Here is a 14,892-nt window from a genome sequence, read left to right as displayed (position 1 = left end):
CGTAGGCGCCACTGTCGGTGACATGGGACCGGGAGTATCATGACTTAGAGACTTGAGGCAGACACGATCACCCACGTGGCCTAACCCCCTCGGGGGGGGGGGGGGGGTCGGGCCCGAGGGTGATACGGCCGCCCTTCTCTTTGTCTCCCCGAGGGGTCGGACCGCTCCCGTCTCGGCCCCGAGGGCCGAGGCGCCCCGACCCCTTGTGGGTTTTGCGCCGCGTATATGGGGTAGGTGAGCATAGCGGGGCTCACCTAACCACATTTATTGCGGTTTGGACGAGCGCGTCACGCCGCATGTAACGCAGTGCAGCGCGCTCGTTTATCCGGTCTGTGACCAGTCACAGACCGATCAGATCGTGGGTTAGGTGGCGACAGGCGGTCTGACGCACGCCTCGCCCCATCCCGTCAGGATGAGAGCCTCCAAGCACTCGTCCCTAGCCGGAGCCGGCGTGTTAGCTCCTGGAGATGGCACGTTGGTCCCGGTCAGATATATACCAGGCTTCATCCTAACCATTACAAGCAAGACATTGTATGAAGAGGGGCGAACATGCAGATTGATAAACTGACGCGTGGTGGACAAGAATGACCGATTTGTGACCGGTCTGACACTGGTCATGTCGTCAGCAGACAGCCATGTTCCCACGTCGCGCCTGCTTCCGGCGGAAGTGGAGGTAGGTATGGGCCGTCCCATCAGAAGGTCATTCGGACGGCAACCATACAAGTCTCCGTCTGTTTATGAAAAGATAGGATAAGTCCCCACAAAAAGAGAGAGATGGTGCATGTGGTATCCCCTTGAGGTATAAAAGGAGGACCTTGCCCACTTAGAAGGGGATTTTTTTTTCGGATCCAGAACGATCAGAGAGGGAGAGAGTAAGAGCTCTCTGGTTCTCCAGCTCTTTTGTAGCTTCTTCATACATAGATCCACAAAAACACAGGAGTAGGGTATTACGCTTCTCAGCGGCCCGAACCTGTATACATCGCCCGTGTCTTGTGTGTTTCCATTCTCGCGAACCTTCCACACACAGACTAGGAGCTTAGAATCTCACCCAGGGCCCCCGGCCGAACCGGCAAAGGGGGGCCTGCGCGGTCTCCCGGTGAGGAGCCCCACGCTCCGTCAGCCACGTAGACGCTACGTCGGCCAAAACCGCCCTCCATACTGCCGAGGGACCTTGTTTGCTCGGTTTTTGTAAGTTGAGGGACGGGTCATAACCGGTTTTGCGGTCAAAGGACGAAAATTAGACAGTCCGACAAATAGAGGGACCTAAAGTGAACTTATTCCGTGTAACTAGGGTGAATTTCTAGAAGAAAAAGGCCCAACCCAGTTGATCCTGGGCCATTATCCCGTCAGATACCGTACGTCCCACGAAGAAAAGCAGCCCAGCCCGTGGAAGCCGTCTTGCTCCCCAATTCCCCGAGCTTTTCCTCCCATCTTCCCCGCAGATCAAACGCCCCCCAAAACCCTAGGCCCCCCTTCTCCTCCGACGCCGGCTACAGTCTCCGACCCCTCCGGCGCAATCGCGGAATCGGAGGCGGCGGGCGGCGCCATGGACAACGCCCTCGCGAGCGCCGCGGCGATCGCCGACCAGCGCCAGAAGATCGAGCAGTACCGCCACATCCTCTCCTCCGTCCTCTCGTTTTCCCCGCCGGACATCTCGCAGGCGAAGCGCTTCCTCGACCACAGTAACGAGCCCTCTATCTTTGCCCCTTTACCTGTTGATTCGTATGGATTTTGTTCTGGTTCGGGTGTGACGGTTGGGTTCGGTGCGGCCGCAGTGGTTTCCGACGAGGTGCCGCTCGTGGTGTCGCGGCAGCTGCTGCAGACGTTCGCCCAGGAGCTTGGGAGGTTGGAGCCAGAGGCTCAGAAGGAGGTCGCGCACTACGCGCTCACGCAGATCCAGCCTCGTGTGGTCTCCTTCGAGGAGCAGGTTGGCACCTTTGTTTATACCCTTGGTTTCAAATCGTCAATGCTAGCCATATAGTAGTTCTGAATACATATGTTTTACTGTATAGTGGGTAGAATTGGTACAAATTTTCATGGATTTTTTCCCCGGTGATGATTATAGTTTATATGTATGGTAGTGGAGCCGTAACCGTCGCTTTTGTGATATCAATTTGAGTCATGTGGCATAATGTTATTGCAAGGGCTCATGACTCCACACAGTGCATGGAGATGATGCCGCTACCTTACTTCGTTTGGACAAGTTTATCGAGGCGAGTATGGCATGGTTCATTTTTGGAATTCATTGCCTGCCAAACTCTTAGTTTTGGAGGAATGTTTGTACTTGGTAATGATGTCAGCCAATGGTTAAGCTAGAGCATGAGATGGAGTGATGATGGGTTTGGCTAATGCCACACAGCTTGCCAGCCCATTTTATTAATTTATGGAGACTAGTTGTTCCCCTGGTGGTAGTGTACATGAAGAAAAGTATTACATGACCAAGCAATGCTATGAAGTGACTGGTGTTAGTTAGGGGTCTGAATAGGAAAGAAACTTGTCTGGAATGCAATGCATGATTCTGCGCATTGCCTGGGATGGTGGGGCCTTGTGTAAATGCTTTGTATTTCTCATCTTCCTAGTGATTTTAACATATAACATATTTATAAAGACACCGTACATGTTAAATTAATGATTGTTCATTAAGCGTTGAGTTTTTACGGATGCAGAAATTGACTATGTAATGCTATGTTTGGAGCGCATCTGATTAGGATGTATCTGTGCTGTGTGTTGGAACAAATCATTTTGTATATGATAAACAGTATTTCTTTAGGTTCTTTGTCTTTTGTTCTTTTATAGCTTATAGTGATTGCTATAAGAAAGGATAGTAGTGCAATACAAATAATTGTTGCTTCCACATGATTTGTGCCCGTGTGCATGCTACAGAAATGTAATTACTCTAGGTTGCCTTTTGGTTGATAAGAGTTCTTGCATAAGTTTCAATTTATACTGTCTGAAAGCTTTCATCTTTGTCAACCACAGAACAATTCAATGCAATTGTGGATTTGTTTTACTGAAGTGGTTACTCGTGTTATTTATGCAAGATTCCTAGTTTTAGAAGATTATGAAGAGCGGCCCAATTTGACATAATGATGTAAAAAATTGTTACGAACAATGTAACAATATATACATTCATGTTTGTTGGTGTGATAATGGGTCTTCTGTATTAGTATCTTTATAATTTACCCTATGCCAATTTTGGGCATTTTTTCTTGCAAGCTTAACCAAACTTCCGAACAAACTAACTGTTACTTTTGTTTGACCTTTGTTGGTATTATGCAGAGAAATTCTGCAATATTCTTAATCTTCTATTTGGCTGTTTATGATTTGACAGGTGGTAGTGATTAGAGAGAAGCTTGCAGAACTGTATGAGTCTGAACAACAATGGTCAAAAGCTGCACAGATGCTTAGTGGGATTGACTTGGACTCAGGGATCAGGTAGAAACTGACTTACTTTTCTTTCTGAACATGTGTATGGCTTTTTCTTCAGGACATGAAGCATCTGATTCAAATTTAAATTATCAGGATGCTGGATGACACAAACAAATTATCCAAATGTGTCCAGATTGCACGACTTTATTTAGAGGTTAGCATTGTTTGTTTGCTGTTGGCTTTAATGGTACATATTTCCAGCTTACTAATTTAGTTCTTCATTTATAGGATGATGATTCTGTTAATGCTGAAGCTTTTATTAACAAAGCTTCATTTTTGGTAACAAACAGTCACCAAGAACTTCTGAACTTACAGTACAAGGTTTGTTGATGCTGGCTCAGTTCAATATTTTTGTCTACATTAAAACAGACACTTTTACTTATTTTCTTCTTTTTTTATATATATTTAAGGTATGCTACGCTAGAATTTTGGATCTGAAGAGAAGATTCTTGGAAGCTGCACTTCGATACTATGACATCTCTCAGATTGAACAACGCCAAATTGGTGACGAGTAAGATTTTCTCTACATAGTTGCAGATTTGTTTCCCTTTTCAATTCATGTGTTTCTTATCTCCATTATCTGTAGTTTGCTTGTTCTGTGGTGACTACTCTATTTCTGCACCCTTCTAGCAATACATTATATATTTTCCAATTCCCCTGCCCCCTTGCTATTAACATCTTGGATATTTCCACTTAAATTTTACAGTTGTTACATTAGCAGCTGATACTACTTATAAAAATTCCTGATGGAACACTCTGCATGTGATCTCAGAGAGATCGATGAAAATGCTTTGGAGCAAGCTCTTAGTGCTGCTGTGACATGCACAATATTGGCTGGTGCTGGTCCGCAACGATCTCGTGTTCTTGCTACATTGTACAAGGTATTTGCTTTGTTGGTTTATCATAACATTCTGGTTTGCAGTGCTTGTTATATCTACATGTCATTTATTGTCTGCAATAACTTTTTATGTATCATACTATCGTAATCATCTTTGCCCTTTCCCTGTGCCATGTTTATCAAATGGACAAATCTGAATTATCAGATGCTCTGCAGAGCTCTGTATCGATATTGATTGGTTTCTGTTATGGAGCACCATAGGTTGTGGCTTTAGCTTACTATGATATACATGCTGTGGCTTCTCTCCCTTACGCAGTGATTTGTATTCCCATTTACTGTACATCATTCTTGGTACACTCCAAAATTTATGTTTTCCGGGGAAAAAAGTATGTATATTGAAACAGAGGAATTGTCTCCGAACTCATTGGAATGTGGCATCATTATACAAAAACTTAACCCATTTGATATTGAATTACTAATATCAAGATCCTTCCAAATAGTTATTTAGGATTTTTTTTATAGTTCTGCTAAACTAATAAATATGCTAGCATCCAGTTTCAGTGGGTAGTTTATAGTTTCATACTGTTTGATGTTGACCAATCTGTAATCATGGTCATCAAATGAACCAACACCTTGTATCAACATTGTAGTAGCATGAAAATACAATTGTTTTGCATCTGATTTTTCTCATTATAGCGGTGCTTAAATTATGACTCGTGGCATGATTTTATACTGTCTTTTCCCTTTAGGATGAGAGATGCTCAAAGTTGAAGATATACCCAATACTGCAGAAGGTGCCTATCTTGATATACTCCCCTGGCATTTATATTTGGAGCATAAGCTCCCTTTATTGACAGGCCTTCTACTTCAAATGTGTAGGTCTTTCTTGAAAGGATTTTGAGGAAACCAGAAATTGAAGCATTTGCAGAGGAGCTGAGACCGCATCAAGTTAGTGAACATACTCTCTTCCAAGATAACTTGTAGTAGTAGCTTGTAATTTTATTGACTGGATTTTTCTTCTGTTCAACAGAAAGCTCTGTTACCAGATAAGTCTACTGTGCTTGACCGGGCAATGATTGAGCATAACCTCCTTAGTGCCAGTAAACTTTACACTAATATCAGGTTAGTTTTTGCATTGAAATTTTCCTGGGTCATTGTGATTTATCATTCTGATCAACTATTGATTTATTTCTGTAGCTTTGATGAGCTTGGAGCATTATTGGGCATTGACCCTAGGAAGGTTAGTATTTTGGTTAATTTTTCCTGTTGATATGATACATCATTTCATGTTTATAGAGACAGATTCACACAAAGTCCATATGACTAAGAAAAAGAAAAGAATTTGGAATATATGGGTTCTGAGTGGTACTTGCTGGAAACTAGTCAAACTGGGAAGAACCACCGAATTTCACAATTTAAAATCAAATAGGATAGTTCAAATCATCTGGCCTGTAACTGGTACCAGGAAGAACTGGCATTTTCTCTATAAATTCTTTATTTATGTTTGATTTTAAATATGAAAGTATTCAAATTGGAGTCTTACTGCAACTGATTTTGATGCTGGCAGGCTGAAAAGATAGCATCGCGAATGATTTATGAAGATAGGATGCGAGGTTCAATTGATCAGGTTTTATTCATATGACTTCCTTAATCCTTATGTTGATATTCATACTATTCCACCATTTCGAGCAGACATCTGAAATAGACTTACACTGTAACCATGTTTTACCGTTTGTGGTTTAATTCAAGTTGTTATGAGATTAACTCGCCTGGCTTATTTTACAGGTTGAAGCTGTGATACATTTTGAGGATGACACTGAAGAGCTGCAGCAGTGGGACCAACAGGTTAGTTTACCCGCACACTCGTGCTTGGCGTTTCTAGCATTAGCTTAGGCACCAGTTTTTTCTGCACAAGTATATCTCTTTCCCCATTTTCCCAACCCACTTCTTGTTTTACGTGCGCACACTTTTCAAACTGCTAAACGGTGTGATTTATACAAAAACTTTCTATATAAAAGTTGTTTTAAAAAACATATCAATCTTTTTTTTTAAAAAGTTAATACTTAATTAATTATGCAACAATACGAGCGTGCGCCGGGGAGAACACAGCCACATACATACCGCTAAACCTCGGATGTGGTTTCAGATTGCGGGACTGTGCCAAGCGCTGAACGACATTCTGGACAGCATGTCAAGCAAGGGAATGGCTATTCCTGTGTGAGCTCTTCAAGTTGCTTCGATGGTACTCGTGAGAACTGTGGTCACGGCGTCAGGCCTCACGGACATTTTGTACAGATGTTCGCAGCTGCGAGTACCAGTCATGTTTCGGAACGAATTTTGGCCACAATTAGTCGGTGATCGGTACATGTGAAGTTGTGAACTGCTGGATAGATTAAGGCAGTGGCGCCGTAATGGCATTATATCACAAACCAAAATTGATCGTGATAGCATTTTATGCCTTGTTTTCTTCTGGTATGATGATGGTTGTTGGGACAGGATACTCAGATCGAGCCCCGATCGGAGTGGGTTTAGTGTGAGTGATTGCTTAGGAGGAACGGTGAGACAGACGATTGCAAGAGCGGGTAGATTGCAGACTTGGAGCAGGGCTCTCATCCTTCTCGAGCCATTGGAGGCTAGGTACAGTGATCCTGTTTGAAGGTGCTTCGATTTCTGTCTCCAAGTCTCGGCCCAAAACAATGTAACATGAGAGGAAAGCTACGTTTATACACATTAACAGCTTACTTAACCGTTTACAGGCGGGTTCTTGGAAGGGAGGAGGCTACGATTATACACATCAACAGCTTATTTAACTCAGCTACATCACGACACAGTGGAAGAAACGAAAGTACGCACGTAGTATGCAGGCCGGCCTCTACACGAGCAAGACCAGCATTATTTACGCAGAAACTACTGTAGCTGGACGCGTTCACCTCCAAATGTCCCTCTCTGCTCACTTGCTTAGCCACTGGAGAGCCTGCCCTTGATTCCGATGAAGCGTTTTTTCAAGCTCCTGGGCAAACGAATCTGCCGCTCTCCCCAGTCTCCTTCCTCCTCTTCCCTCCTCGGTTTTGGCTCATCTCCTCTTCCATCCTCTTGCTCCTCCTCCTCTTCCTCTCTCCTCCGCTCTTCTTCTTCCTCTTCTCTCCTCTGCTCTTCTTCCTCCCTCCTCTTCTTCTCTTCCTTCTCCCTCTGCCTCCTTTCCTCCTCCTCCCGCTCTCTCCTTTCCTTCTCTTCTTCTTCCCTCCTCTTCCTCTCCTCTTCTTGTCTCCTCCTTTCTTCCTCCTCTTTCTCCCGCTGCCTCCTCTCTTCCTCCTCCCGCTCTTTCTCCCCCTTCCCTCCACCACCCTCTTCCTCCTCCTCCGCCTTCCTCTCCAGCTCCTCCGCGCAGGAGGTGCACGCCATTATCGTCGACTCGCGCTGCGACGACAGCAGCCTCCCGACGTTGGTGGAGTTGTCCTGGCCGAGCGACCGCGCCAGAATCTCCTTGCCGATCACCTGCAGGACGGAGTGCCTCCCGGCGAGGAACTGCGGGTGGTTGTGGCCCATGTCGGTGCTGAACCCGACGAACACGAACGAGTCGTTGTTGAAGGATATCTGCGCCATGGGGTGGAACCGCGGCACCACGAGCACGTCGCCTTCCTTCACCCTGAACAACGAGTTCTTGCACCGGACGCCGCCGCCGCCGTGGCCGTGATCGCCACGGCCGCCCTCCTCATCGTGGTGATGCTTCTTGCTCTCGCCGGACGGGATGCTGGGACAGACTATCTGCACCATCCCCGCGCCCTGGGTCACAACGGCGATCTCGGTCGCTCTCGGGTTCCAGTGAGGTCCCATCATGGCGCCCTGCAAATCGAAGAGACGAAACAAACATTTGGTCTCTTTCCAGGATAAAGCAAGCTGAAAATGTGGCCGCTTATGTACGACATTATTACCGTGGTCAGGTTCACCATGAACATGCCAATGTTGGATCCCCGCAAGGTCTCGAGGTCTCGGTTGGTCATCGATCTGCTCCATCCGTAGCAGTTCTCGACGTCCGGCTTGCCGGAGTAGAAGTTGAAGGCCTTGCTCTTGGACTTCTTGTCCTTGCCCTTGTGCTTGTCCTTTTGTTTGTCCTTCTTCTTCTTGTTCAGGAAGTGAGGATCTCGCACTCCCCACAGCGCGTCGGTGATTTCCTCCGTCCAATTTGACGAGTCGTCCTCGTCCTCCTCCTCTGGATTATACGGTATGATCGCCGGCGGGGTTTTGGTCGATTTGATGGATTCCACAACTTCGCGTGGAACCTTAGAAGATGAACAGCACAATGGTTTTAGATTTTCAAAAGGGTAAAACATGTGTGTAATGCATACCATGAATTACGATTTATTCTAGTAACACTTACCCCGAAGCCCGGTCGAAGGACTTCTACTTCAAATCCTTTCAACAGGTCACTGACAAAGGAATAAACTTCTGATGTCGGATGCTGCAAAACCGTTGGTTAAATTTTGTTCAGACGAAATTAAGTAGTCCACTGGCCACCAAACAATTAACTTTGAATCATGCGTGTAATCTCATTATTAAAAAAAATCATGTAAAGGTTGTTGATACTTTGATATTGATAGACGTAGTTACGTACCCTTGGGTCATCAGCGTTGATGCTGTCGCTGGTGAAGATGGCGTAAATTTGAAGGCGCTCTCTCGTGCCGCATGCGTTACTCTGAATGTAGAGGATGGTACCCTGATCGAAGTTGTAGACGTCCCCCCTCTCCACCTGAAGCGAACTTGATTCACTGTCCCCTTCTTCTATGTAAGTCACCTTGCCCCTCCCTATATCGCAGCAGCCACAGCATTAATCAAGTCACATAAACACGTTTAGTTTAAGAAAAGGACGCCATAAGTTTCATCGTCAGTGTGCTCATATGCTTGTTGATCGAAGGGAAACAGTAGCTGCCTACGTAGTAGTAGTACCCACCGCTGTGCACGTAGAACACCATGTCGGCGTGCAGCTGCACGGGGAGGAACAGCGTCCCGGGGCTCATCGTGATGAAGTGCAGCCGGTACGCGGTGCCGGCCGCGTCGGCGACATCCACGGCCGTCACCAGGCCAGCGTCGCTCGCGGCGACCACCCTCCGCCACTCCTTCTGCACGAGGTGGCCGCCACCACTCGCCTCGCCGCCGGCGCCATGCCACCACTTCTCGCGCGACGCCGTGGCCGCCGCCGACACGGCCAGGAGAAGGACGAGCCATCGAACCGTCGCCGCCGCCACCGCCATTCTCCCCCACCGCTCTGCTCGCTTTTTCTGACCGATAGATCGTCCCGCGGTGTGGGGTGCGATGCGAGGCGAAGCGGAGAGGCCTCGGCGGTCGATAATGTATAGGCAGGCGATGGGAGGCGCGCGCGCGACGTGGGGGTGGCGTGGCGTGGTGTCACCGTGCATGGGCGCGACGTGGCCTGGTGAAGACAGAGGGGTGATAGCTCGCTGGACCGATGCGGTTCGTGACGGTGCGCCGCGTGAGACCGGGTGCGCTGCGCTGGCCGCTTGGCTCCGGTGGCGCGGTGAGGTGAACTGGACCGCGCGGTGTGTGTCCTTCCCTCAATCCTCATCCTGGTGGCACTTCTCTCCTCGCCTTCTAACCGTTGGATGGATGGACCAACCGACTGGATCATCCGACACTCTCGTAGTCTTATGCCCTGCTTGAGTTGCATTACCCGACTTTGAACCGCACACGCTCCTGAGTCCTGAAGTGTTTCTGGGCCGGCTCCAGGCCTCCTGCTTGTATGCTGGTTGCTGGGCCGTAATATTTCTCTTGAACTGTTCATTGCCTTGACAAAAAGAACTTCGCCCACGTGCACGATAGTGCTTTATTAGTTCTAATCGGAGACTACTCCATCCCATATATAAATCCGTTTTAGCCTAAGGTGCATGTTTTTCTTTTATCCTCTTTAACTATTTGTATCATTGTACTCTATATAAAATATGTGACAAAACATGATCCATATTGAACATATTCAAATATTTTATTAACTTAAAAGTAATTTATTTAAATTATAGAAGTACCTTAGCTATGTAGTAGAAGTAGCTCTCTATAGCATTAGAAGTAATTACATTATGACTGAGTTGAAATAAAAATCTATCTAGAGTAAATTCACAAACAAAGTGTAGAGAAGATTTTTCAATAAATTTAAATGATAATCCAATAATATTATTTTCATCCAATAAATTTAATTTATAATAAATTATTTATTAATCAAATATTTAAAGAGTTGAATCTAAAACGTGTGTGCACCTGAGTGAGTAGGACGGAGAAAGTAGCAAATAGATCTTACCTAAAAATTAATTTTCATAATATCCACCAGGTAAATGAACAAAGCCGTTTGCTGAAAAAAAAAAGAGCAAAGGGGTGTGGCTAATGAACAAAGCCCGCCCCTCCCCTATATGGTCTCTCCTCTTCCTCCTCCCCTTCTTCTCCCTACTACAGTGCACCATAAAATTTTAAAAAAATTAAAAAAAGAAAGTTGAAAAAATTTATGTATAAAAATACTATGTATAATTTTTTTTTTGAGAATATATATAAAAAATATTTGAATTCGAATTCAAATTTGAAACGGGTATATAAACTTTTGACTTATAAACTTTGGGTCTATAAACTAATATTTGAATTCAAATTCAAATTTGAACGGGTATGTAAACTTTTGACTTATAAACTTTGGGTCTGTAAACTAATATATGAATTCAAATTCAAATTTGAACGGGTATGTAAACTTTTGACTTATAAACTTTGGGTCTATAAACTAATATTTGAATTCAAATTCAAATTTGAAACCGGTATGTAAACTTTTGACCTATAAACTTTGGGTCTATAAACTAATATTTAAATTCAAACTCAAATTTGAAACGGGTGTGTAAACTTTTGACTTATAAACTTTGGGTCTATAAACTTTTGGTGTATAAACTTTAGGTGTATAGAAATACTATATATAAAAATATTTGAATTCAAAATTTAAATTTGAATCGGATATATAAACTTTTGACTTATAAACTTTGGGTCTCTAAACTTTCGATATGTAAACTTGAGGTGTACAAACTTTAGGTGCATAAATTTACTAAAATAGGAAAGTAATTTGGTACCGAAAAAAAAACAGGTGGAGAGAGGGGGATACAAAACCTGATCGCTAGGGGCGATCGATCGCCCCTTAGCAATCTCGAAGGAGATCGGAGAACATATGTAACCGGCCGGTTCGGCTGTCTCGATATTCAACCACAGAGAAAAATCAACCTTACGGACTGTCCAGCAAGGACTAGGCAAACGTTCTTACTAATATGGCACCGTTAAGATATGACAGGCTACCTGGTTATTAAGTACGACACGGGCAAATCCGAACCTTAACTTACGTTACAAACTCCCAGATGTATCCCCGCTCTTGGAACGGAACTTCGATCGCCGAAGATAATCGATACACACCACATCGATTTTTGCCCAAGCTCCGTAGAATGAAATCAAGGTTCATCACGAGCATTTGGGGACGACCTGCGGCAGATGAAATCTTTTTTTCCTTACCGAAGCTTTTGTACTTACACGGTCACTAATTGCACACCGGAGTAGTATTATTCCTCTCTCCATACTCGTAAAGGAAGTCGTTTTAAACAACGACATGGTCTCTAAAACACAATTTTAATTTCTTGTTTTTATAAAAATATTTATTGAAAAGTGATATATATATATTTTTATAAAAGTATTTTTCAAGATAAACCTATTCATATAATTTTTACATTTTCAAACTCAACAACTTAAGAGTTACTTATGATTTATATTTTCAAAGTTTGACTCGATTTCCTACGGAGGGTATGTACTAGTAGCCCTCACTGGTCACTGCTGAGTAGATCATGTACTACTGTACTAGTAGTCCTCACTGGTTACTGGCTCACTGCTGAGTAGTCAACTCAGTGGACTTGTTCTGCCCATGGCCGTCTTCCCTTCCCACAGTACCGTTCGCGTCACGTTCATCGCCGCCGAAGAGTTTGACGGTGTCCTCCAGGCTCCTGCCTTGCGTCTCCGGCAGGAAGAAGAACATGAACACCCACCCGGCCGCAGCTATGCCGGCGTAGAGGTAGAAGCTCCCGGCGAAGGTGATGGCCTTGTAGAGCGAGATGAAGGACATGCTGACGGCGCCGCTCACGACCCGGTTCATCGCCGTGCCGAGCGCGCATCCCTGCGCGCGCAGCCGCAGCGGGAAGATCTCCGAGCTGTACACCCACGCGATCGGGCCCATCCCGATGGAGAAGGACGCCACGAACACCAGCACCATCGCGATGCTCAGACCCACCAGCGCCGTCGCCTGGCCCTCCGGGCGGTGCTCGATCATGTGCAGCGCCGAGGCCAGCGTGACGAGCGAGATCACCATCCCGCCGGCGCTGGTGAGGAGCAGCGGCCTCCGGCCGACGCGGTCGAGGAGGAACGTGGCCACGAGGATGAAGAGCGTCTTGCTGGCGCCCACCGCCACGGAGGCTCCGATGGAGTCGGAGTCGGAGTGGAGGCCCGCGTTGTCGAACACCCGCGGGCTGTACAGCACGACGGCGTCGATGCCGGAGGCTTGCTGGAAGAACTGGAGGCCGAGGCAGGCGATGAGTATGCGGCGCACGGCCGGCGTCGGGCGGAGCAGCAGGTCCCTCCAGACACCCTCGCCGTGGGAGCCCCTGCTCTTGTGGACGACGGCTACAACTTCGTCCTCGTCGGAGATCCCTTCGGGGATGCCGACCGCGTTCTTGATGTCCGCGAGCCGCTCCTCGGCCTCGGCCGGCGAGTCGGAGGTCTTCTCGAGGACACGTCGCGCGTCGCCGATGCGCCCCTGCATGACGAGCCACCGCGGCGACTCCGGCATGGCGAGGACGCCCACGGCGAGGAAGGCGGGCGGCACGGCGCCGACTAGGAACATGACGCGCCAGCCAATGTGCAGCGGGAGGCGGTAGAAGGCGAAGTTGGAGACGTAGCCGAGGAGGACGCCGGCGTTGATGAACACCTCGGGGAACGACGTGAGCAAGCCGCGGGCGGACGTCGGCGCCACCTCGGCCGTGTACACCGGCGCGATCATGAGCGCGTAGCCCACACCCACGCCGGCCACGAAGCGGCCGAGCATGACGATCGCGTAGCTCGGGGCGAGGCCCATGATGAGCGCGCCGGCGAAGAATATGACCGACGCGAGCACCATGGTGTAGCGACGGCCGATCCAGTCGGACGTCCGGCCCGCCGCGAGCGAGCCGACGAGCGAGTAGATGTTGATGATGCCGGCGAGGACCTCCACCTTCGCGTCCGAGATGTTCAGGTCCTTCTTCATGAACTTCTGCGCGCCGCTCATCACCGAGATGTCTGCTCGATCGACCAAAAACGAGATTATTGTTAGCACGCTTGCACGTTTCTCCTGGTTCTGAGCACAGGGTGTGATGTGCGGTTTTTTGCACGGACCGTAGCCGAGGAGGATGGAGTTCATGGAGGCGAGGATGGCGCAGGCGAGGGCGTACTTGTTGAGGGGGGCACGCTTCGCCGGCGCCTCGGCGGCAGGGACGTCGGAGGAGTCGTCCTTCGACATGGTGGCAGAGGCGGCGCGGGAGCTCGGATGGATCAAGTTCGTGTGGGATTACTGGCCGTACGTATGTGCGGCGCTAACTCCTGCTGCTGCGCGCCCTGTGCCACTACCTCCTCTCGCTCTTATATGAGGTCTTCGTCCGCAGATACCGAGGGACCTGTGTACCGTTGGACTAGAAATGCCGCTCGAATTGCAAACGGCCGTGTGTGTCATTGTGTCTAGGCTGTGATCGTCATTTTTGTACATGAAAAGAATACACATTAAACACACTCTTTTTTTTAAGTTTTGTTTTATTCCCTCACCTTTTTTTGAAAAATTTCCCTTGCCTGTTTTGCTTTTTAATACCAAGTGAAATATATCCAAAGAATGATTTTTATCATATTTGATACCTCTTAGTGCCTATGAATACCTTGTATACACACCATCCAGTTGAGTAGATCTAACGGCTTATAAAAGAATGGTACCAGGAGGTATTGTCTTGTTGTGACTAGCGAAGGTTAGATCGATCAAGTACAAGAGGTGGTCGAGGTGGAAGGGCAATTATCTAATTTGAGTCACAAGTTAACTCTCTCCCTATGTTCCTCTTTCTTCTCTCACCGATCAAACAATGGTGCAGCAGGCAACGGCTCTCACCGAAGTTGTCACCATGGTAGGAGAGATTGCCAAAGAAGGGGATTACGGTGGAGACGGTGCTCCAGAGCTTTCAAGCCACTTCCTATTGCAGATCCAAGCTACATGAGGATTGGCCTCTTCTGCATCAGCCCCCTTAGTGGCAAATGGAGACCAAGAGATATAGTAGAGTGGCTGCACATTTTTTTTTCGATAGTGTATAGAAATCCAGCCTCTATATTCAAATGAATATACACTGCGCATGCGAGCTCATTAGACGTCGTTGGGACTTGGGATTATGTTCCTCGGTCCATGTTTCTATGTAGACGGTGTTAGCAACAACTGCTTGAATATCCATGGCTTGGTTAGTGATAAGAGAGAACGGAGAAAGAAAGCATCCCACATATTTGTGCAAAGTGGCTCGAGCCGAGGTGTTGGAGGAATAGCCAGTTAGAGA

General features: G+C 47.0%; 3 protein-coding genes across 4 annotated transcripts; 1 reads left to right on the top strand and 2 right to left on the bottom strand.

Moving 5' to 3' along the window:
• The first annotated feature begins 1,438 nt into the window (after positions 1-1,438).
• Positions 1,439-6,717, top strand: LOC4331948 (COP9 signalosome complex subunit 4). Of its 2 annotated transcripts, XM_015777282.3 has the most exons (14): positions 1,439-1,682; positions 1,776-1,927; positions 3,332-3,435; positions 3,523-3,583; positions 3,658-3,750; positions 3,840-3,940; positions 4,202-4,310; positions 5,017-5,061; positions 5,147-5,215; positions 5,298-5,389; positions 5,465-5,507; positions 5,835-5,894; positions 6,053-6,112; positions 6,414-6,717. In XM_015777282.3, exons 1-14 carry the CDS (start codon positions 1,547-1,549, stop codon positions 6,486-6,488), a joined length of 1,200 nt encoding a protein of 399 aa, XP_015632768.1. In that variant the 5' UTR covers positions 1,439-1,546; the 3' UTR covers positions 6,489-6,717. The 2 variants fall into 2 exon arrangements, with proteins under 2 accessions (XP_015632768.1, XP_025879984.1); XM_026024199.2 differs by having other exon boundaries at positions 1,439-1,927.
• Positions 6,718-6,971: 254 nt separating this feature from the next.
• Positions 6,972-9,586, bottom strand: LOC4331947 (vicilin-like seed storage protein At4g36700). The gene is made up of 5 exons (XM_015777281.3): positions 9,216-9,586; positions 8,880-9,070; positions 8,646-8,726; positions 8,200-8,547; positions 6,972-8,110 (listed from the first exon to the last, which is right to left on the bottom strand). Exons 1-5 carry the CDS (start codon positions 9,514-9,516, stop codon positions 7,226-7,228), a joined length of 1,806 nt encoding a protein of 601 aa, XP_015632767.2. The 5' UTR covers positions 9,517-9,586; the 3' UTR covers positions 6,972-7,225.
• Positions 9,587-11,942: 2,356 nt separating this feature from the next.
• LOC4331946 (polyol transporter 5) lies at positions 11,943-13,968 on the bottom strand. The gene is made up of 2 exons (XM_015773150.3): positions 13,706-13,968; positions 11,943-13,609 (listed from the first exon to the last, which is right to left on the bottom strand). Exons 1-2 carry the CDS (start codon positions 13,827-13,829, stop codon positions 12,168-12,170), a joined length of 1,566 nt encoding a protein of 521 aa, XP_015628636.1. The 5' UTR covers positions 13,830-13,968; the 3' UTR covers positions 11,943-12,167.
• Between the last annotated feature and the right edge of the window lie 924 nt (positions 13,969-14,892).

Source organism: Oryza sativa, chromosome 3 (genome assembly GCF_034140825.1).
Source record: "Oryza sativa Japonica Group chromosome 3, ASM3414082v1".
Lineage (NCBI taxonomy): Eukaryota > Viridiplantae > Streptophyta > Magnoliopsida > Poales > Poaceae > Oryza > Oryza sativa.
This window is presented reverse-complemented; position numbering and strand designations above follow the sequence as displayed.